This window comes from Oryctolagus cuniculus, chromosome 13 (assembly GCF_964237555.1).
Source record: "Oryctolagus cuniculus chromosome 13, mOryCun1.1, whole genome shotgun sequence".
Taxonomy (NCBI): Eukaryota; Metazoa; Chordata; class Mammalia; order Lagomorpha; family Leporidae; genus Oryctolagus; species Oryctolagus cuniculus.
In genome coordinates, this window is record NC_091444.1 from 39,504,972 (window position 1) to 39,527,170 (window position 22,199).

At 46.4% G+C, this 22,199-nt stretch overlaps 1 protein-coding gene across 1 annotated transcript; it reads left to right on the plus strand.

Moving 5' to 3' along the window:
* Positions 1-86: 86 nt before the first annotated feature.
* On the plus strand, positions 87-21,025 carry SDE2 (SDE2 telomere maintenance homolog). The gene is made up of 7 exons (XM_002717480.5): positions 87-342; positions 7,152-7,269; positions 8,580-8,691; positions 9,632-9,801; positions 12,661-12,775; positions 16,998-17,472; positions 20,689-21,025. The coding sequence occupies exons 1-7, from the start codon at positions 223-225 to the stop codon at positions 20,908-20,910; spliced, it is 1,332 nt and encodes a 443-aa protein (XP_002717526.3). The 5' UTR covers positions 87-222; the 3' UTR covers positions 20,911-21,025.
* Positions 21,026-22,199: the final 1,174 nt, after the last annotated feature.

Sequence of the window (22,199 nt, forward strand, 5' to 3'; positions counted from 1 at the left end):
CCCTCTTATCGGCCTCCGCCAGGCCCTTCCTGTTCCCCTCCCCCACGCCAGCGCCGCTCAGACGCCCGCGTCACGTGACTTGCCCCAGGGGAGGGGAGGGGCGAGCGGAAACGTGCGGGGCGGGGCGCTGGAGGGAGCGGCTGGCGTCATCGGCATGCGACCGGCTAGTTAGTTGTGGCGCCTGGTGTTTCAGGGCATCTCCGGGTTCCGGGATTAGATGAAATGGCGGAGGCTGCGGGGCTGGTGTGGGTTCGTGGCCCCGGCTTCGGGTGCAGGGCGGTGCGATGTACTTCGACTCAGTGCTCCGTGCAGGATTTCATCTACCAACTTTGCCAAAATCGGGTGAGGATCGCGGTTCCTGGAAGGGGAAACACTCGGACCATTGGGAGGGCTGCGTGCCGGGAGGGTCTGTCGGGAGGGATAGGCTGCGTCTGTTTGGGATTTTGAGTTTCTGAGACTGAGTTCTTCAGTTTTAAGGTACCTCAGACTGATACTCATACCTTCCTTTGCTTTCGTGTTGTGGTGGTCTTGCTTTGCCTCTCAAAGGAGGAGAAAAACTTGAGAAGCAAACCAAAAACCCTGCAGCAACAGGTGCTTAGTCCACACTTCGGTCGTTCATCAGTAAATGAGATAGTTGGACTTTCAGATGACCTGAAAAACCTCCGTTCAGACTGTGGATCGGCGACGTGCGCTTTGTGCGCTGATCACACAGTCCTGTTAGTTCCAGCCGATTTTTAACCCCGCCTCCGTCGTGCTGTTTCTTTCGCTGTTCTTTGTAAGCTTAATATTGTTGGCATTACCCGCTTAAGTCAAAGCTTCGCTAGACTTGGACGTCCCCACAAAGAAGTGTTTACAGATGTTTTTCAGATTCCTCGTTTTTATTTCTATGCTTACAGTCCAGTCTAAAAAGAATGTTAAGCAGAACCATTTTTGATCATCTGAATCGAGAAATGTTTCCCAAAATAGTTGGATTTTAATGTCTTTGTAAATAAGTATTATCTCAGGAGTACAGTTTTCAGATCTATTGACAGTTGAGCCAAAGTGGGACCAGAAAAAAGTAACAATCCTAACTGTGAGGAATGCTGGAAATAAGAGTTTTTAAACCAGAGGCCAAAATATAAATGAATTCAGTTACTCAAGGAACAGGACCATAGCGAATATGAATAGAAACACAATTTTAAAACGGACATCTGTTGAGATACAGGGACCAAAAAAAAAGCCCATTTTCACACTATGCTGTTTAAAATGAAACTGAAAAAGTTAGTGTTAGCGCCCACTGAAAAAAATTAAAATCTGCCCCGCTCTTCCTCAGACGTGGAGAATGCCAGCTGTACGGTTTGCAGGAAGCAGTGTTTCCCTGAGGGCTTGCTGCAGTGGTGAAATGGCACTGGGGCCCCTTGCAAGTGTACTGTTATTCAGGGAGAAACCTGGTGTTCAAGAACTGGACTGTAAGGAACTTTGAAATTATTCCAGTAAGAAGGAAATATCCCACTCTTTTACTTTTTTCTAAAGACTTTATTTATTTATTGAGAGGTAGAGTTATAGACAGTGAGAGGGAGAGACAAAGAGAAAGGTCTTCCATCCACTGGTTCACTCCCCAGATGGCTCCAACAGCTGGAGCTGAGCCCATCGGAAGCCAAGAGCTTCTTCCAGGTCTCCCATGTGTGTGCAGGAGCCCAAAGACTTGGGTCATCTGCTTTCCCAGGCCATAGCAGAGCTGGATGGGAAGAGGAGCAGCCAACGCTAGAAATGATGCCCATATGGGATGCTGGCACTCTTCCTTTGAATATCTAAGTCACTCTGATACAGAGAAGCACCCTTGATTTCCAGTGCACATGCAGAACTTCAGATTAAGGGTTTCTAAATACTATATTCCACGTTTGTCTGAAATTTGTAGTTTCCAAGGAAAGAGGAGCCTGAATCTGCAGCACAGTCCAAACCTGATGTCTTCCTACACATAGCCCTGCTTTGTTTTGAGCTAACCTCCACCCATGCTTCAAATCCTACGGTGTCTCAGTTTCTTTCGTTGGTGAGATACCCCTTGGTTTCTCTTGTGTGCAGTTCCCCCTCACTGGCAGTGAGTCAGTAAATTTGACTTTATTTCTCTCTGGCCTTGGGCTGGTTGGGCAAAGACTGGCATAATACTCTGTGGTTGAAATGCTTTATGATATGGAATAGTTAAAAACAGTTAAATTAATTTTAAATTTTCTCTTTTTTTTTCCTAGTAGTGATTTAATTGCTAAGAATCTTAGCAAGTAGAAAATGCAGTTTTTATCAGTTATCTTGTTTAAAAAGCACTTCTCTTTGGAAATTAAGTATGATGCATAATCATTCTACCTTCACATTACTGTCTTTCAAAATTATTTAAAATTTTAGAAGTACCATAACCTCTAGACATATAAAGTGACTAAAAGAACTCAAAGTGGCTTTTAGTTTGTAAACATTAAATAGATACAAGGTGCATTACCTGCATCATTTAATTATTATGTCAGTCCTTTGAGGCAAGCAGTATGTTACAAACAAGAGTCCCTTCGTGTTAATCACTTCATTGCAGGGAGCCTGAACTTTCTTGCTCCTGGGTTCTGCCATCATATTTGGGAAAATGCGCATCCACTCACGTCCAACTCCAGACCCCTCCTGCCCAGGCATGTGGCAGTGACTGGTAGGGAGGCTGCAGTCACATGTGTCTGCCTCACTGGGACTTCACAGCCAGCAGCAGTTCTGCTCAGTGCTGAGCCAGCACTGCTCAGCAGTTCTGTGTTTCCTTCAGCCAGCACAGGCCTGCACTGGGTTGAATGCTGATCTGTGTAGCCCTCAGGGTGGCTGCGTGGAGTATGCAGCTTCACAGAACCTCAGCTTATCTCCAGTAGCCTTGCTGGTATCCCCCAGGGATGACAAATGAGGGGACAGTAATGTGTACCATGGTGTGGGATTGGGTAGCCCATCTTAGTTCACCATTCTTCCACTGTCCTGGGTTACTGTTTGACATTCTCTTTCTCTAAATTCCCCATCCTTTGCTCCTGAGGCCTGAACTTTCTGAAGAAGTACAAGCAGTAAGCAAAGAATATCTTCATCGTCACACCAGTGCCCCGAACTGCCTGCCATGTATTCAGCCTTCTCTTCCGTGGCTATGGTGCACTGCCCTTTTTATTTTAGTAGTGATTTGTAATTATCACTGACTCTGCACAGGGTCTCTACCCTCTCACCTTAGGAAAGACTTATTTTAGCATTTGTTCTTTCTCCCTGAGTTTTCCGGTGTTGTGTCTACCTGAGTGCAAACATAAGCCAGCATCCCTTCCAACTGTCGCTTCATTTTCTCTGAATTGATTTATTTTCTTTCTTTTTTTTTTTTTAAGATTTTATTTATTTATGAGGCAGAGAGGGCGAGACAGAGAGAAAGGTCTTATTTTTTTTAAATTTTTATTTATTTATTTATTTTTTGACAGACAGAGTGGACAGTGAGAGAGAGAGACAGAGAGAAAAGTCTTCCTTTTCCATTGGTTCACCCTCCAATGGCCGCCGCGGCCGGCGCGCTGCAGCTGGCGCACCGTGCTGATCCGAAGGCAGGAGCCAGGTGCTTCTCCTGGTCTCCCATGGGGTGCAAGGCCCAAGCACTTGGGCCATCCTCCACTGCCTTCCCGGGCCACAGCAGAGAGCTGGCCTGGAAGAGGGGCAACCGGGACAGAATCCGGCGCCCTGACCAGGACTAGAACCCGGTGTGCTGGCACCACAGGCGGAGGATTAGCCTGTTGAGCCACGGCGCCGGCCGAGAAAGGTCTTCTAACCACTGATTCACTCCCCACATGGCCACAACTGTTGGAGCTGGGCCGATCTGAAGCCAGGAGCCAGGGACTTCCTCTGGGTCATCTTCCATTGCTTTCCCAGGCCATCAGCAGGGAGCTGGATCTGAAGTGGAGTAGCCAGGACTCTAACCAGCACACATGTGAGATGCTGACACTGTAAGTGGAGGCTTAACCTACTGTGCCACAGCGCCAGCTCCAGAAAAAAATTCTAAAATGTAATGCTCTTCTCCTTTAGAACCCATTCTAGTTAGACTTCTGTTCCCATAATTCTAACAAAGCAGATCTAATCTTGCTCATTAATATCTTTGTGATTGCCACATCCAGTGATCAGTTTCCTATGTTCCTCTTGCTTTGCTTGGCAGCTTCATTTGGCACAACTGTAACCTCCTAGAGACACTTTTCTTGCTTTGCAGACATCACTCTCAGTTCTCCTTCTCCTTACTGCCTTGACCAGTCTCATCTTGCTGCTTCCTCTTCATCTTCCTAATGTCTTAACCTTCGAGTCACCAGGGTTTTGGTTTCTGATCTTTTTAAAAAATATTTATTTATTTTTAAGGTTTATTTATTTATTTGAAAGGCAGAGAGAGAGAGGTCTTCCATCCGCTGGCTCATTCCTCAACTGGCCACAATGGCCGGAGCTGGGCTGATCCAAAGCCAGGAACCAGGAACTTCTTCCAAGTCTCCCACATGGATGCAGGCACCCAAGGACTTGGGCCATCGTCTGCTGCTGTCCCAGGCTGTAGCAGGGAGCTGGATCGGAAGTGGAGCAGCTGGGACTCAAACCAGCACCCATATGAGATGCTGGCACTTCAGGCAGCAGCTTTACCCCCTATGCCACAGCGCCGACCCCCTGAAGTCTTAATTTCAACTCAACAGCCAGAGTGATTGTTTAAAAACATTCAGATTATAGAACTTGTTCAAAACCCTACAATAGGTTTATTTAGAGTAAAATCCAGACTCCTTAGCTTTTAAAGCCTTACCATGCTCCTGTGCTTATTTTGTTCCAATCATAGTGGCCATTTTGCTGTTCCTTGAGTACTCTGAGCTTATTTCTGCTTCAGATCTTTGTTTCCTACTGCCTGTATGTGGAATGCTGTTCCCCTAGATAACTTGTTCCCTCACTTTATTTTACTCTGCTCAACTGTCACTTGATGAGAGAAGGTTTCTATATGGATTATATAAAATAATAGATCACCACCACATTCAGCCACATATCCCATCCCTTATCCTGTTTATCCTCGCTTGGCATACTGTGTAATTTGTTTGCTTTGTCTTCCCCTCTGGGATGGTAGCTCCAGGAGGCAGATGGATTTTAGTTTTTATTTGCTATAATAAACTAACACCTGAAATCTACCTGGCAAATAATAGGTACTTAACTAAAGTTACTGAATGATGAATGGTTCCCTTTGAAATAGCTGTGTGCTTCAGAATGAATTGCTAATAGTGTTTGTTTCAGGAAGACACTAATAATATATTTTCTCTTTCCTAATGGTGTTTAGATCTCTGCGTTCCTGATATTCTAGATGTAGATTGAATTATGTACTTCCTAGTTCCATGTGGTTTTTTTTTTTTTTTTTTTATTTCTAAGTTTTATTTATTTGAAAGAGTCACAGAGAGGCTGGCACTGTGACATAGCAGATGAAACTGCTGCCTGCATCCCATAGGGGTGCTAGTTCAAGTCCCAGCTGCCTTGACTCAGATTAACTATTAAAGGAGAAAAAAAGCACTTTTTGTTTTCACCAAAAAAGACTGAGCCTTCTAAGTATCATTATCAGGCAACGTTAGGAAAAAATTGTCCCCAGACTGCATCATGTGAAATGACTTTTGCTTTCAGTACTTTTTTTTTTTTTTTTTTTTTGACAGGCAGAGTGGACAGAGAGAGAGACAGAGAGAAAGGTCTTCCTTTTGCCGTTGGTTCACCCTCCAATGGCCACCGCGGCTGGCGTGCTGCAGCCGTTGCACCGCGCTGATCCGATGGCAGGAGCCAGGTGCTTTTCCTGGTCTCCCATGGGGTGCAGGGCCCAAGCACTTGGGCCATCCTCCACTGCACTCCCTGGCCACAGCAGAGAGCTGGCCTGGAAGAGGGGCAACCGGGAAAGAATCCAGCGCCCCAACCGGGACTAGAACCCAGTGTGCCGGCGCCGCAAGGCAGAGGATTAGCCTAGTGAGCTGCGGTGCCAGCCCCCCTCTTTTTTTCTTAAGATTTATTTATTTGAAAGTCAAAGTTACACTGAGGGAGAGGAGGGAGATTTTCCATCTGCTGGTGCATTCCTTGGATGGCCACAATGACTAGGGCTGGGCCAGGCTGAAGCCAGGAGCTTCTTCTGGATCTCCCACATGGGTGGCAGGAGCCCAAGCACTGGGGCCATCTTCTACATCTTTTCCCAGGCCATTAGTAAGGAGCTGGACCGGAAGTGGAACAGCCGGGACCCAAACGGAGCACCCATTTGAATGCTGCCATTGCAAGCATTGGCTTTACCCGCTACACCACAATGCCTGCCCGTCTTTCAATACTTTTCATTTTCTTTTTAAATATTTTTTGTTTTGTTTATTTTAAAGAGTTACAGAGAGAGGAGGAGGGAGAGCAAGCGCACATGAGGGAGCTTCTATCTGCTGGTTCACTCTCCAAATGGCTGTAACAGGTGGGACTGGGCCAGGCTGAAGTCAGGATTCAGTGCTTCTTCTGGGTCTCCCATGTGGGTGCAGGGGCTCAAGTATGTGGGCCATCTTCTGCTGCTTTCCCAGGTACCTAAGCAGGGAGCTAGATCGAAAGTGGAGTAGACCGGCGCCGCGGCTCACTAGGCTAATCCTCCGCCTGCAGCACCGGCACACCGGGTTCTAGTCCCAGTTGGGGCGCCGGATTCTGTCCTGATTGCTCCTCTTCCAGTCCAGCTCTCTGCTGTGACCCGGGAGTGCAGTGGAGGATGGCCCAAGTGCTTTGGGCTCTGCACCCGCATGGGAAACGAGGAGGAAGCACCTGGCTCCTGGCTTCAGATTGGTGCAGCACGCTGGCCTCAGCGCACCAGCCACTTGGGGGGTGAACCAATGGAAAAAGGAAGATTTTCTCTCTGTCTCTCTCACTGTCTAACTCTGCCTGTCAAAAAAAGAAAGAAAGTGGAGTAGCCGGGAATCAAACCAGTGCTCAAATGGGATGCTGGCGTCACAGGTGGAGGCTTAACCTTCTACACCACAACACTGGGCTTAGTACTTTTTATTTTGAATTCAACAGATATTAATTGAACACAAACTATCTGCTGTGGCTGTGTTAATAAAAAATAGTAAATTAGGTCCCTTTTGTAAGAAACTCGGCTCATGCAAGGCATTAAGAAAACCCAAACTTGTCTCTAGGATATTCCTGTGGAATACTTCTTTGTGAAATGCAACGGAGCCCTCATTAACACCGGCGACACAGTGCAGCATGGAGCTGTGTACAGTTTGGAACCCAGGCTTCGTGGTGGAAAAGGAGGTAGGCATGACTGTGGATTGCACAGCTGATACACATCTGTAGTTTTGAGTAGAATGTATTAAATTAACAAATTTCTTTGTCTCAGTAGTTTGCCAGCCTTGGTTTGCCTAATGAAATTCTTATTTACCTGCCTAATGTTAATATTTTCTCTTTTATTCTTTTTGAGGAAGAAATAATTGTATGACATAAGGCCCACTTCATCTGGCCAGATAGCTCTAAGGAAGCCTAGGGTAATGCTTGGGGAGAGATCAGATGAAGAGGGGTGACTGTAGAAGAAATAGCTTCAAACAGTCAGCTGTTCTTCTGCACCTGTCAGGATCTTGTCTCATTATTATAGTTGCAAGGGAGGTTTAAAGTCACCTCAGGAAACACAGCTGTGTACCAGTTGGGGTAGATAAAGGTCTTGGTTGTGTTGATACATCCAAGAGAGAAAAACACTAAAAGCAAAACCACAGTATGAGTAGTTTTTGTTATTTCTCCTGAGGCGCTACTGTGTAATCCCTAAGCTTTCTCAAAATCTAAGTGGTTTTGGTTTGGCTTTCCAAGAGCTGACATCTCAAGACTATAACCACCTTGCTGATTGAAGTTGTATCAAGCATATCGAATGAAGCTTGTCACATCAGCCAGTGACAGCTTAAAATTGCCTTTTAAACTCATTGAAAATTTTTACTGTATAATTTTTAAGTTTTTTTTTTAAGGTTTATTTTATTTATAAGGTGAGTTACAGAGAGAGGTAGAGACAGAGAGAGAGGTCTTCCAACTGCTGGCTCACTCCCCAGATGACCACAACAACTGGGCCAGGCCGAAGCCAGGAACCAGGAGCTTCTTCTGGGTCTCCCATGTGGGTGTCGGGGGCTCAAGCACTTGGGCCATCCTCTGCTGCTTTCCCAGGCACATTGGCAGGGGACTGGATCAGAGTGGAACAGATGGGACTCGAACAGGCGCCCCTATGGGATGCTGGCGCTGCAGACTGGGTCTTTAACTTGTTGCACCACAGTGCTAGCCCCATAAGTTTTAAGTTCTGAATTTGGGAATCGTGGGGGCTCTTTTACTGAGTAAAGCCCTCTAAGTATCCCAGCTGTACAGGTACAATATTTCAGAAATGTAAAATGAAGCCAAAGACATGAAGCAGCATCTAGTTGATGAATCCTTTCATCTTTCTTGTCCATCTCCTTAAAAAAAGGGGGGGGGGTGGGTGGGTAGAGGTTACTTTGACTATTAGCCTTGTCGTATAGACTATTTTCACAGATTTAGCTTTCAGCCATCCTTGAGTTCGTTTTAACCTGCTTTCTCCAAACACATTGGCTCAGGTTTTGGATCTATGCTTCGAGCACTTGGTGCTCAGATTGAGAAGACAACCAATCGGGAAGCTTGCCGGGACCTCAGTGGAAGGAGATTACGAGATGTGAATCACGAAAAAGCGTAAGTTCTTTTTGTTCTTTTATTTAGATTTTTTTTTTTAAAGACAAAATCACAGAGAGAGAAAGATGGAGAGATCCAGGCCAAAGCCAAAAGCTTGGAGCTGCTGTCTTCCATGTGGCTGCAGGGGCTTCAAGCACATGGGCCATCTTCAGATGCTTTCTCAGGCTCATTAAAAGGGAGCTGAATGGGAAATGGAGCAGCCAGCATACAAACCGGTGCCCATATCGGATGCTGGCATCGCAGAGAGCAGATTACCCTGCTTTGCCATAATGCTAGCCCCCTGTTGTTATTTTTTAAGACAGAAATAGACTTTCTTATCTGTAGTGATTATATGGATGCCCTGCATATCAAAAATGTAAACTTGAAATACTCTCTGTTGTAACATTGAATCTTATGCATATTTTGATAACTGAGTTTTAGTTATGTCTGTTACTGTATGCTGGTAGTAAGCATGGCACCATTTTCTGGGGGAATGTCATGTTGTGAACAAGAGCCTGTTGGTCGGGGCTGGTGCTGTGGCATAGTGGGTAAAGCCACCGCCTGCATTGCCAGCATCCCATATGGGCGCCAGTTCAAGTTCCAGCTACTCCACTTCCAATCCAGCTCTCTGCTATGGCCTAGGAAAGCAGTAGAAGATGACCCAAGTCCTTGGGCCCCTGCACTTGTGTGGGAGACCTGGAAGAAGCTCCTGCCTCCTGGCTTTGGGTTGGCGCAGCTCCGACCATTGCAGCCAGTTGAAGAGCGAACCAGCAAATGGAAGACCTTTCACTCTCTCTCTGCCTCTCCCCTCTCTCTGTGTAACTCTGACTTTCAAATAAATAAATAAGTCTTATATAAAAAAAAAAAAAGAATCTATTGGTTTGTCTGGAGGGCATTTCGTATGTGTAGGCACATGTTTGGCATAGCCACGCAATTACGTGTCTTTCTCTCCCTTCCCCAGAATGGCAGAATGGGTAAAACAGCAGGCTGAGCGGGAGGCTGAGAAGGAGCAAAAGCGCCTGGAACGACTGCAGCGGAAGCTTGCAGAGCCCAAACACTGCTTCACCAGCCCCGACTACCAGCAGCAGTGCCATGAGATGGCGGAGCGTCTGGAGGACTCCGTCCTCAAAGGTGAGAGTGAGAATGGCATAGTGTGGTCAGCAGCTACCTGGAAGCCCGCAGTTTCAGATGGCTACACCCTGCCCACAGAAAGCAGTTGTTAAGCTTAGTTTGGGCCACAGACTTCCAAGAAGCTTCTGAAAGCCTTGGGAATGCACCTCTCATAAATGAATGCAGTGTACTTTGCCCCTTCTGAACATAGCACAGGCACACACACCATTTGTCATGTTTGACCCCTGAGTTCCACTGACCTATGGGCCCCAGGTACAAGTCACATTTGTGTTTGTGTTCAGGGATAGGCTAAGTCTGCAGAGTTCTAGACCTCACTGTATTTGCTCCCAACTTTAGGTCAGGTTTTTTTGTTTATTTGTTTTTGGTTTTGGGTTTTTTAAGATTTATTTTATTTATTTGAATGGCATAGTTACAGAAAGAGGTAGACAGAGAGGTCTTCCATCCACTGGTTTGCTCGCCAAATAGCAGCAACGGCTGGAGCTGAGCTGATCAGAAGCCTAGAGCAGGAGCTTCTTCTGGGTCTCCTATGGGGGCACAGGGGCCCAAGGACTGCTCCACTGCTTTCCCAGGTGCATTAGCAGGGAGCTGAGTTGGAAGTGGAGAAGCTGGGGCTTGAAACGGCTCCATATGGGATGCCGGCGCTGCAAGGTGGGGCTTTAACCTGCTGCACCATGGGGCTGTTTTTTTTTTTTTTTTTTTTTTTTTTTTTAAGATTATTTGAAAGGCACAGTTACAGGCTGGGGCAGGAGAGATAGAGAGAGAGATCGATCTTCCATCTGCTGGTTCACTCCACAAATGACTACAACAGCCAGGCCTAGACCAGAGCAAAGCCAGGAGCCTGGAATTCCATCCAGGTCTCCCATGTGGGTGGCAGGGGCCCAAGCACTTGGGCCATCTTGTGCGACTTTACCAGGCATGTTAGCAGGGAACTGGATCAGAAGTGAAGCATCCAGAACTCAATGGTGACCATGTGGGATGCCACCATTGTTGTGGCAGCTTAACTTTTCTGGGCCACAGCACCAACCCCATGGTCAGTTTTTTAAGAGTGAATCTCGGCCAGCGCCGTGGCTCACTAGGCTAATCCTCTGCTTAGCGGCGCCGGCACACCGGGTTCTAGTCCCGGTCGGGGCACCGGATTCTGTCCCGGTTGCCCCTCTTCCAGGCCAGCTCTCTGCTGTGGCCAGGGAGTGCAGTGGAGGATGGCCCAGGTGCTTGGGCCCTGCACCCCATGGGAGACCAGGAAAAGCACCTGGCTCCTGGCTCCTGCCATCGGATCAGCGCGGTGCGCAGGCTGCAGCGCACTGGCCGCGGCGGCCATTGGAGGGTGAACCAACGGCAAAAGGAAGACCTTTCTCTCTGTCTCTCTCTCTCACTGTCCACTCTGCCTGTCAAAAAAAAAAAAAAAAAAGTGAATCTCATTAATTTTTATTTTATTATTTTTTAGCATCTGAAGCATTATATAAGACTTGATATGAGTGCAGTTGATTACAAAGGAATCTTTTCTGTCAAATAGGTTATGATATAATGAGAAAGACAAATATATGCAGATATCTCACATGAGAGGATGAATATGTAGGTTTGAGGAGGGCTAGATGTGAATTTGTCAGCCTAAAACTACGTATTGGACATTGGTGTTTTAAAAATCTGGTTCTAGCCAGGCTGCTGTGGCTCAGCTGACAAAAAGATTCATACAGAGAAAAAAAATTTTTTTGACAGGCAGAGTGGACAGTGAGAGAGAGAGACAGAAAGGTCTTCCTTTGCCATTGGTTCACCCTCCAATGGCCGCTGCGGCCGGCGCAGCGTGTTGATCCAAAGCCAGGAGCCAGGTGCTTCTCCTGGTCTCCCATGGGGTGCAGGGCCCAAGCACTTAGGCCATCCTCCACTGCACTCCCGGGCCACAGCAGAGAGCTGGCCTGGAAGAGGAGCAACCGGGACAGAATCCGGCGCCCTGACCGGGACTAGAACCTGGTATGCCGGTGCCGCAAGTGGAGGATTAGCCTAGTGATCCGCGGCGCTGGCCAATACAGAGAGAAATTTAAAAACCATTAATTAGGCCTGCGCCGCGGCTCACTTGGCTAATCCTCCGCCTGGGCCCCAGCACCCTGGGGTTCTAGTCCCGGTCGGGGCGCCAGATTCTGTCCCGGTCGCTCCTCTTCCAGTCCAGCTCTCTGCTGTGGCCCAGGAAGGCAGTGGAGGATGGCCTAAGTGCTTGGGCCCTGCACCCACATGGGAGACGAGGAGGAAGTACCTGGCTCCTGGCTTCGGATCAGTACAGTGCGCCGGCCGTAGTGGCCATTTGGGGGGTGAACCAACCTAAGACCTTTCTCTCTGTCTCTCTGTCTTAACTCTGCCTGTCAAAAAAAAAAAAGTTAATTGAGGTATCTTTTGAAATGAACCGTGTTGTTGGAAAGATACTTTTGCTTTGACATAAAGAGCCTGTGAAAATCAGCATAGCTACTGATGCCTTCCAAGATCACCCTTGGTTCTGGAATTAATTGTGATCTGAATAATGCTTACTCTTTAAATGGCATTGAGAGATATGGGTGCTCAGCTGTTCAGTTTTCCACTTACCTTTTCAATAACTGTGCAATGAATTGTACATTTTTCCTATTACCTGTATTAAAATAAATTGAATTACTTGTTTAAAAAAAAATCTGGCTCTAGAACCAGAACTATTTATTGCTTGAATCTGTGCATTTTAGATTAATCCCATTTTAATTATTTATATAAAATTTTTATGTCTTTTAAGAAATGTAAGTCCAGAACATTAGGTTACAACTCTTTTAGCAATCTAGATTATTTATGGTTTCCATAAGCTCAGTGTTGATAGTACAAACAGTTGTTAAACTTTCTGATTAGGTATGCAGGCTGCTTCCAGCAAGTTGGTATCAGCAGAAGTAAGTGAGAATCGGAAACGGTTTAACCAGTCAAAAACAGACCGAGGAGCCAGGGCAAAGAAAAGGAAATGCTTTTGGTAAGTGCATATGTTTCATTTTCTTTTTTTCTTTTTTTCTTTTTTTTTTTTTTTTTTTTTTTTTTTGACAGGCAGAGTGGACAGTGAGAGAGAGAGACAGAGAGAAAGGTCTTCCTTTGCCGTTGGTTCACCCTCCAATGGCCGTCGCGGCTGGCGCACTGCGGCCTGCGCACCGCGCTGATCCGATGGCAGGAGCCAGGAGCCAGGTGCTTTTCCTGGTCTCCCATGGGGTGCAGGGCCCAAGCACCTGGGCCATCCTCCACTGCACTCCCTGGCCACAGCAGAGAGCTGGCCTGGAAGAGGGGCAACCGGGACAGAATCTGGCGCCCCAACCGGGACTAGAACCCAGTGTGCCGGCGCCGCAAGGCGGAGGATTAGCCTAGTGAGCCGCGGCGCCGGCATGTTTCATTTTCATTACAAATTGATCTTTGAAGACTGAGATGATATATTTTCCTTCTGTCTGGCGTAAACACCTGTTTAAGTAAAGTGTGATGGAAGCTCAGAAAATTCAGAGTGCTTCATACTCCCAGCTTCACATATTGTCACAAGTACCTACTCACAGTGGTTTCTGCTGGAAGTGATATTAATAGAATCTAAAGGTTAATTTTTTTTCCTTACAATTAAATATCTTATGTGATAGGTTTATGTTTGAGTTATTTTTGGTGTTGAAAGAGTTAACTGAAAAATTCTAGGTGGAAGTGGATCTGTACTTTCCAGGTGGTTCTGTTTTCTCTGGGTTTCACAGGCATGGCAGAGGTCTTTGGTCACTTTGCCAGCACTCTTGCTCTGGGGATAAAAGCATAACTGTACTTTTCCTTACCCCTTCTTCTGATAGTTCTTTCGCCTCTCCCAGCTGCTTCTCTGGTTGCCCGCGCAGTTCTGTTGGGCCAAGTTCTAGAAAGTGGTAAGAGTAAAGGGATCTTGCTTCCTTGCTGGCCGCCCCTTTGGGGATAGAAAGATAATTATTACTCACAGATCTTGTAATTCTGTGAGTTCAGCATAGAATTCTGTGTGTGCTTTCACAAATAGGAATTAAATGTTCCTGAGAGAAGGCCAGTGCTGCGGCTCACTAGGCTAATCCTCCGCCTGCGGCGCTGGCACCCCGGGTTCTAGTCCCGGTTGGGGTGCCGGATTCTGCCCCGGTTGCTCATGGAGTGCAGTGGAGGATAGCCCAAGTGCTTGGGCCCTGCACCCGCATGGGAGACCAGGAGGAAGCACCTGGCTCCTGCCTTCAGATCGGCGCAGCGTGTTGGCCGTAGCAGCCATCTGGGAGGTGAACCAACAGAAGGAAGACCTTTCTTTCTGTCTCTCTATCTATCTATAACTCTACCTGTCTAACTCTGCCTGTCAAAAAAAAAAAAAAAAAAAAGTTCCTGAGAGAAAAGATAGTGACATTACTTTTTTTTTTTAAGTCATATTTATTGTGGTATTATTTGTAAACGCTAAAACTCTAACTTTTTGGTTGATCAGTTCTGTTTCTGAGAAATCTGTAGTCACGGAAATGCCACCACAGTTAAGATGGAGTATTTTTGTCAGCCTAAATAGTTCTGTGCATCCCTTTGTAGTTAGTTCCCTGCTGCTCCCCGTCCCCTGGCATCCTCTGGCATCCTCTGGCTACCATGTGACGTTTGTTCTTAACAGTGTGGTTGTCTCCTGGCAGTCACAGAGCCTTCTGTGCTGCCCTTTAACTTAGCCCTCCGCCCATAGGGGCCGTCTGTGGGATTCCGGCTCATTCCATGTTATTGCTGAGTGCCATTGCGTGGTGTGGGTGTGTCACGAATAGTGTACATCACGGTTTGTTTATTTTCCATTTGAGACACATTCATTGGTTTCCAGTTTTGAATATTAGGAATAAAAAAATGGAATTTTCTTTATGACTTAATTTTTCTAATTCCCAGCAGTTGAAATTAATATAGGTGATTAAAGCTTTAAACAAGATCAATTTTAAGAGATTTTTAACCTTAAGATTTATTTATTTAATTGAAAAGCAAAATTAGAGGAGGGACACATGGGGCGGGGTGGGGAAGGGAGACCTTCCATCTACTGGTTCACTTCCCAAATAGCCACAACAGGTGGAAGCCAGGAGCCTGGAACTCCATCCAGGTGTCTCACATGAGTGGCAGGGGCCTGCACTGTGGCGCAGAGGGTTAAAGCCCCCGCCTGCAGTGCTGGCATCCCATATGGGCACCAGTTTGAGTCCCAGCTGCTCCACCTTTTTTTTGTTTGTTTGTTTAAGAACTATTTTATTTGTTTTGAAAGAGGAGTTACAGAGAGAAGCAGAGCCAGAGAGAGCGAGAGAGAGGTCTTCCATTCACTGGTTCACTCCCCAGTTGGCCACAATGGCCGGAGCTACACCAATCCGAAGCCAGGAGCCAGGAGCTTCTTTCAGGTCTCCCACATGGGTGCAGGGGCCCAAGTAATTGGACCGTCTTCTATTGCTTTCCCAGGCCATAGCAGAGAGCTAGATTGGAAGAGGAGCAGCTGGGACTCGAACCAGTGCCTATATGGGATGCCGGTGCTGCAGGCTGGGGCTTTAACCCACTGTGCCACAGCGCCAGCCCCCTGGCTGCTCCACTTCTGATCTAGCTCTCTGCTATGGCCTGGCAAGCAGTAGAAGATGGCCCACGTCCTTGGGCCCTTGTGTTGGGAGACCTGAAAAAAACTCCTGGCTCCTGGCTTCAGATCAGCCCAGCACTGACTTTTGAGGTCATTTGGGGAATGAATCAGCGGATGAAAGATCTCTCTCTCTCTCTCTCTCTCTGCCTCTTCCTCTTTCTAACTGTGCCTTTCAAATAAATAAATAAATCTTTAAAACAAAAAAAACAAATCAAAACATAAAAAGGATCAGCTAGGTCTTGAACCACTGCCTATACAGGATGCCAGTGTTGCAAGCAGTGTCTTAACCTTCTGTGCCACAACACTGGCCCCAACTTTAAAAACTTTAAAAAAAGAGAGATCCTCAGGGCCAGCACTGTGGTGTAGTGGATGGTGCCGCCACCTGCAGTGTCGGTGTCCCATGTAGGCGCCATTTAGAGTCCCTGCTGCTCTACCTCTGGTCCACCTTTTTTTTTTTTTTTTTTTTTTTTTTTTTTAAGATTTATTTATTTACTTGAAAGAGTTACACACAGAGAGAAGGAGAGGCAGAGAGAGAGAGGTCTTCCATTCACTGGTTCACTCCCCAGTTGGCCGCAATGGCCAGAGCTGCGCCGATCCAAAGCCAGGAGCCAGGAGCTTCTTCCAGGTCTCCCATGCGGGTGCAGGGGCCCAAGGACTTGGGCCATCTTCTACTGCTTTCCCAGGCCATAGCAGAGAACTGGATAGGAAGTGAAGCAGCCGGGACATGAACCAGCACCCATATGGGATGCCGGCACTGTAGGCAACTGTCTTACCCGCTACGCCACAGCACCAGCCTCTCTGGTCCACTTCTGATCCAGCTCTCTGCTGGAGATGGCCCAGATCCTTGGGCCTGTGCACTCACGTGGAAGACCAGAGGAAGCTTCTAGCTCCTGGCTTTGGATTAGCTCAGCTCCAGCCATTGCAGCCATCTAGGGAGTAAGCAGATGGAAGACACTTCTCTCTTTTTCTTTCTCTCTCTCTTCCTCTCTCTGCCTCTTTGTACCGCTGCCTTTCAAATAAATAAATCTTTAAAAAAAAAAAAAAAAAAAAGATAGTTCCTCTTGGATCTTTGCAATGGTGAGTTCCAGTGTCTTTGAAATTTTTTTTTTTGTTAAATTGATGCCTTTGAAACTTTTTTTTTTATAAAGATTTATTTATGTATCTGAAAGGCAGAGTTACAAAGAGGGAGGGAGGAAGAGGGAGAGAAAAATCTTCCATATCCTGGTTTACTTCCCAAATAGCTGCAACAGCCAAGGCTGGGCCAGGTTGAAGCCAGGAGCCAGGAACTTCCTGCAGGTCTCCCACGTGGGTGCAGGGGCCAAGCACCTGAGACATCTTCCCTGCTTTCCTAGGCCATTAGCAGGGAGCTGGATTGGAAGTAGAGCAGCCAGAACACGAACTGATGCCCATATGGGATGCCAGGGTGCAGGTGGCAGCTTAACCCACTATGCCGCAGTGCTGGTCTCTGGAATATCTTTGTAATTTACCCATCCTCCATCTGAAGTTAGCAGAGACTTTCATTCAGAGTCCATTTCCTGGACAAACTGCAACTCTGGTTTAAGGAGAAGCTGTCATTGGTGTTAAACCCTTCTGTTGCTTCTGACAGGTTGGGCATGGAGGGGCTAGAGACTGCAGAGGGGTCCAGCTCTGAGAGCTCAGATGCTGACAGTGAAGAAGGACCCAGTACTTCAGGGATGAGCTCCTGTGCTCCAAAAGACAGCAGTGATGGTGTTGAGGTGGCGGCCGCGTTTCCCAGTGATTCCCAGAGGGCAAGGGTGTTGAGTGCACCAGAGGAGCTGCAGGTCCCAGTGCCTGACTCTGGGAAGGCTGTTTCAGAAGACTTGCGAGCTGAGCTGGGAGAGAAATCTGTCCAGGAGCACGTGGAAAGGGAGATGGCTGTTGAGACAGAGGAGGAAAAGGGAAGGAAGGCAGAGAATCAAGAACCCACAGAAGGAGAAGCAGCTGGGACAAAAGAAATGACTGAAGGGGACGGAGCTGCCAAGGTGGCATCTGGAGAAGACACGGACAGCGTTTCCATTGCCAACATTGCCAAGCTGGAGGAAAGCCAGTCGGCAAACACAGTGAGTACTTCTCAGGGGTTGATGTCAATAGAACTGAGTCAATTTAATCTCTCCAGTAAGTCATTAAAATGGAAATATGCCTTTCCCATCAATTGCTTAATGAATGGCCCAACACTAAGAAATACAGATAATGATTGTCCCCTCAAAAAGGGTGTTTTGTTTTTGTTTTTGTTTTTCTTTGAAAGAGAGAAAGAGAAAAATCTGCTGTCTTCTGGTTCACTCCCAAAATGCCTACAACAACCAGGGCTGAGCCAGGCTAAAGCCAGCAGCCAGGAACTCAATCCAGGTCTCCCGTGTGGGTGTCAGGGACTTAAGTACTGGAGCCATCATCTGCTTCCTCCAGATGTGTGTTGCAGGAAGCTTTTTCTTTTTGTCTCTGGAATTCATACTATTTTGCTAGTAGGTGGCGTCCTTTGTTCTGTATGTCATCACATTTTAGCTTTCCTGAAATTAGATGTGTATCTCATATTAGAGCTTAATTGGTATTGTTTATTCTTTCCTAATACATTCAATAGTGCATGGGTAGAGGGTAGGCATTGGCTTGGTGGTTAAGATGCCTCTTGGGGGGTTCGAATCACCTGTCAGAGTGCCTGGGTTCAAGTCTTGGCTCTGCTCCCAGGTCCAGCTTCCTGCTGATGTGCACTGTGCAAGGCAGCAGGTAATGGCTCAGCTCCTTGGGTCCCTGCTACTCACGTGCAACACCTGGATTGAGTCCCAATTCCTGGCTTTGGTCTGGCCCAGCCCCAGCTGTTGTGGACATTTAGGGAGTAAACTATGAGATGGGATATTTCTCTCTCCGCCTTTCAAATAAATTAAAAAAAAAAAATCATTTCATTGTTGTAGTATATTACCATGGGTGGCATCTTAGATTTGATGAAGAAATGTCCTCATTTTCCCTATCACTAAATCGCTGCTCAGTTTTGTCTTCTCATTTGAGATATAGTTGGATGTAAAGGTCTTTCCTATAGAAGAGGAGCTGCTCCTTTTTAACTTATCATTAAATCTTGAGTACCACATTCAGCCTTTTGAAAGGTCATTTTCACTGTACACACTTTCCTGAAAGAGTTCATTATTCACCATTTACAGTGGACTGACTGCCAGCAAAAGTCTTCAGATTTTACTGTGTGATCTAATGGGTTACTTTTGAGAATAGATGAAACCTGATTTCCTTTGATAAACACAAAGTCTACCATTTATTTAACCAACACCTTCCCCTGACCCCAGTGAATCAGCAAAATATATAGATACCCCTTTCTGGGGAGGAGAGTGGATCTTTTTTTGCTAGGGACTCTAATTTGATCTTCACACCATCTCTGGAGTTGTAAGGGGGTGATTTTTATGTTAGATGTGTATCATAAGAGCTTTATTGTCACTCAAGTCTTGGAAAAATGAGTGAAGGAATAGTAGAATAAAAGCTGGTTTGATTTGTTTAAAAAAGATTTTATTTACTTATTTGAAAAGCAGAATTACAGAGAGGGTGGGGGAGACAGTGGTCTTCCATGTGCCAGTTCTTTCTCCAAATGGCCGCATTGCCGGAGCCAGGAGCTTCCTGCAGGTTTCCTGCATGGGTGCAGGGGCCCAAACACTGGGCCAACCTCTGCTGCTTTCCCAGGCACATTAGCAAGCAACTGAATTGGAGAGGAGTAGCTGGGACTGAGACAGGAACAGGTGCCCGTATGGGATGCTGGGGCCGCGGGTGGCGACCTAATCTACACAATAGTGCTGGCCCCAGCTGATTTGATTTTCAGTGTTACTCATGGAAATTTTGGACTTGGGGTTGTAGTAAGAGCTGCTGGTTCAGGTCTCCAAACTCACGTACGTGACATTTTAGATTTTGGCCATAAATAAGTCAAGGTTCACTCCAGAAATCTAACAAAATAGCTTTTTTAAAAAAACAAAGATCAACTCGAGAGTGAGTCTGTCCTCATAGCACTTTAATATTTTTGGAAATAACAAAGTCATTGTTCTTTGAATACATTAAAACAATTAGAAGTAAACATTTTCATTCTTCACAGTACATCCATTATTAGAAGCAATTAATTTTTCTAAAAATATTAATTTATTTATTTGAAAGGCAGATTTACAGAGAGGCAGAGGCAGAGAGAGAGGTCTTCCATCCGCTGGTTCGCTCCCCAGATGGCTGCAATGGCCAGAGCTGAGCTGATCCGAAACCAGGAGCTTCTTCCAGGTCTCCCACCTGGGCGCAGGGGCCCAAGCACTTGGACCATCTTCCACTGTTTTCCAAGGCCATCAGCAGGGAACTGGATTGAGGTGGAGCAGCTGGAACTCAACTCGACCGGCACCCGCACAGGATGCCAGAGCTACAGGTGGAAGCTTAACCTACCGTGCCACAGCACCAGCCCAGAAGTATTAATTTTGACTTAAAGTCTATAAAGGGGGTTGGTGGATAGAACAGTTACAAGTCTATTGAATAGCATTTAAATTGGTTGAATTATGTAAGTGGGAATTCTGACAGTCTTAATTATTCAATTAGAATAGAAAGCATTAGGATTGTGGAATTAATAGATTCAGAGACATGGGAATCTCATTAAAATTAAGCTTTTTAATAAAGGTGCCTGTTCTTTTCTGTGGTTGTATTTTACTGTTTGGATTTTTATTGGAAAAATCATAAAAGGGAAAAAGCAACACTAAGAATTTGTTCAGGGATTCTATATTTCTGTTACTGTCCTTAATACTTGTTTTCTGAAAATATAGATGAACAATTTTATTAATTGCATTGAGAATGTATACAGATGGGGCCAGCATTGTGGCATAACGGGTAAAGCCACTGCCTGCTGTGTCAGCATCCCATATGGGCGCTGGTTCAAATCCTGACTGCTCCACTTCTGATCCAGCTCTCTGCTATGGCCTGGGAAAGCAGTGAAAGGTGGCCCAAGTCCTTGGGCCCCTGCGCCTGTGTGCAGAGACCCCGAGCAAGCTCCTGGCTCCTGGCTTCAGATCAGCGCAGCTCTGGCCGCTGCAGCCATTGGGGAATGAACCAATGGACGGAAGACCTTTCTCTCTGTCTCTCCCTCTCACTGTCTGTAACTCTACCTCTCAAATAAATAAATAAAATCTTTGAAAAAAATAAATGTAAATAAATAAACCTTTAAAAAAAATAAAAAAATGTAAACGGAATTAGATCTAGATGATTTTAAAATTCATAGCAAGATGTGGCGGATTAAATGAAATGTCTTCTTTCTTTTTTCCCCTCAGGTTCTTGGTCAGGAGACTATAGATTTATTGGCCTTCAGCTCCGTGGCAGAACTGGAGTCGCTGGGTTTGGAGAGGCTCAAGTGTGGACTGCTGGCCCTGGGACTGAAATGTGGGGGCACTCTGCAGGAGCGGGCGTCGAGGCTCTTCTCTGTCAGAGGACTGGCGAGGGAGCAGATCGACCCAGCTTTATTTGCCAAGCCTGTGAAAGGGAAGAAGAAATGAACTGGACCCGAGCTGGCTTCCTGTTTCTTTATATTCTGCCACTTAGAACCTGCCTAACGTGGACTCTCAGCCAATATTCGTATTGTTAATAAAAACTAACTTTTTAATAACTCAATTCTAACTCTCTTTTCATTATTGCATGTGTGGTATTATTGTGTGAGACCATTAGGCCCTGAAGTTTTTTTTGTGAGGTTTTTTTATATTAATAAGTATAGAGCTATTCAGATTTTTGGCTTCATACTGTGTCATTTAGGTAAGTTGTATTTTCAAGGAATTTATACATTTGACCCCTCGGAGTCAGGTTCATAGAGTTATCCACAGCAGTAACTTTTTTTTTTAAGGTTTACTTATTTGAAAGGCAGAGTTAAAGAGAGGCAGAGAGAAAGAGAGAGAGGTCTTCCATCCACTGGTTCACTCCCCAGATGGCCACAGTGGCTGGAGCTGTGCCAATCCAAAGCCAGGAGCCAGGAGCTTCCTCTGGATCTCCCATGATGGTGCATGGACCCAAGGACTTGGGCCATCTTCCGTTGCTTTCCCAGGCCATATCGGAGAGCTGGATCAGAAGTGGACCATCTGGTACTCGAACCAGTGCCCATATGGGATGCCAGCACTGCAGGTGGTGTCTTTACCCGCAGTGCCATAGCGCCGGCCCCTACAATAATTGCTTCTTACCCTTCTAATTGTCACAGCTGTTTGAAAACTTCTTTCTTCTGTTTTAAAAAATATTTCTTTATCTGAAAGGCAGTAATTGACATCTTCCATCCACTGATTCACTCACCAAATGGACCCAGTGGCTAGGACTGGTCTAGGCCAAAGCCAGTAGCCATTTGGGTCTCCCACATGGATGGCAGGGGCCCAATTACTTGGACTAATCCTACTGCCTTCCCAGACACAGGAAGCTGGATGGGAGGTGGAGCAGCTGGGACTGCGGTGCTCTGGTAGAGGTGCCAGCATTGCAAGCAGCAGCTGAAATCACCGCCACAAGGCTGGCCCTCGCCTTGTTTTTTTTTTTTTTTTTTTTTTTTTAACATTTTACTGGCGCCAGCACTATGGTGCAGAAGAGAGGGAGAGAGATATCTTCCACCTGCTGGTTCTGTCCCTAAATGGCTGCAACAGCCTGGGCTGAATGAAGGTGAAGCCAGGAGCTTCTTCCGGGTCTCACAGGTAGGTGCAGGGGCCCAAGGACTTGGGCCATCTTCCATTGCTTTCCCAGGCTGTAGCAGAGAGCTGGATTGGAAGTGGAGCAGCCAGGACTTGAACCTGTGCCCATATGGGATGCTGGCATTTAG

What these genes read in the sequence shown, in the direction of transcription:
- SDE2 (XM_002717480.5), top strand. Translation starts at nt 223, where the DNA reads ATGGCGGAGGCTGCGGGGCTGGTGTGGGTTCGTGGCCCCGGCTTCGGG. An exon ending in GCTTCGTGGTGGAAAAGGAG is followed by an intron (nt 7,270 to 8,579) that starts GTAGGCATGACT and finishes ACATTGGCTCAG; the next exon opens with GTTTTGGATCTATGCTTCGA. An exon ending in AAGAAAAGGAAATGCTTTTG is followed by an intron (nt 12,776 to 16,997) that starts GTAAGTGCATAT and finishes TGCTTCTGACAG; the next exon opens with GTTGGGCATGGAGGGGCTAG.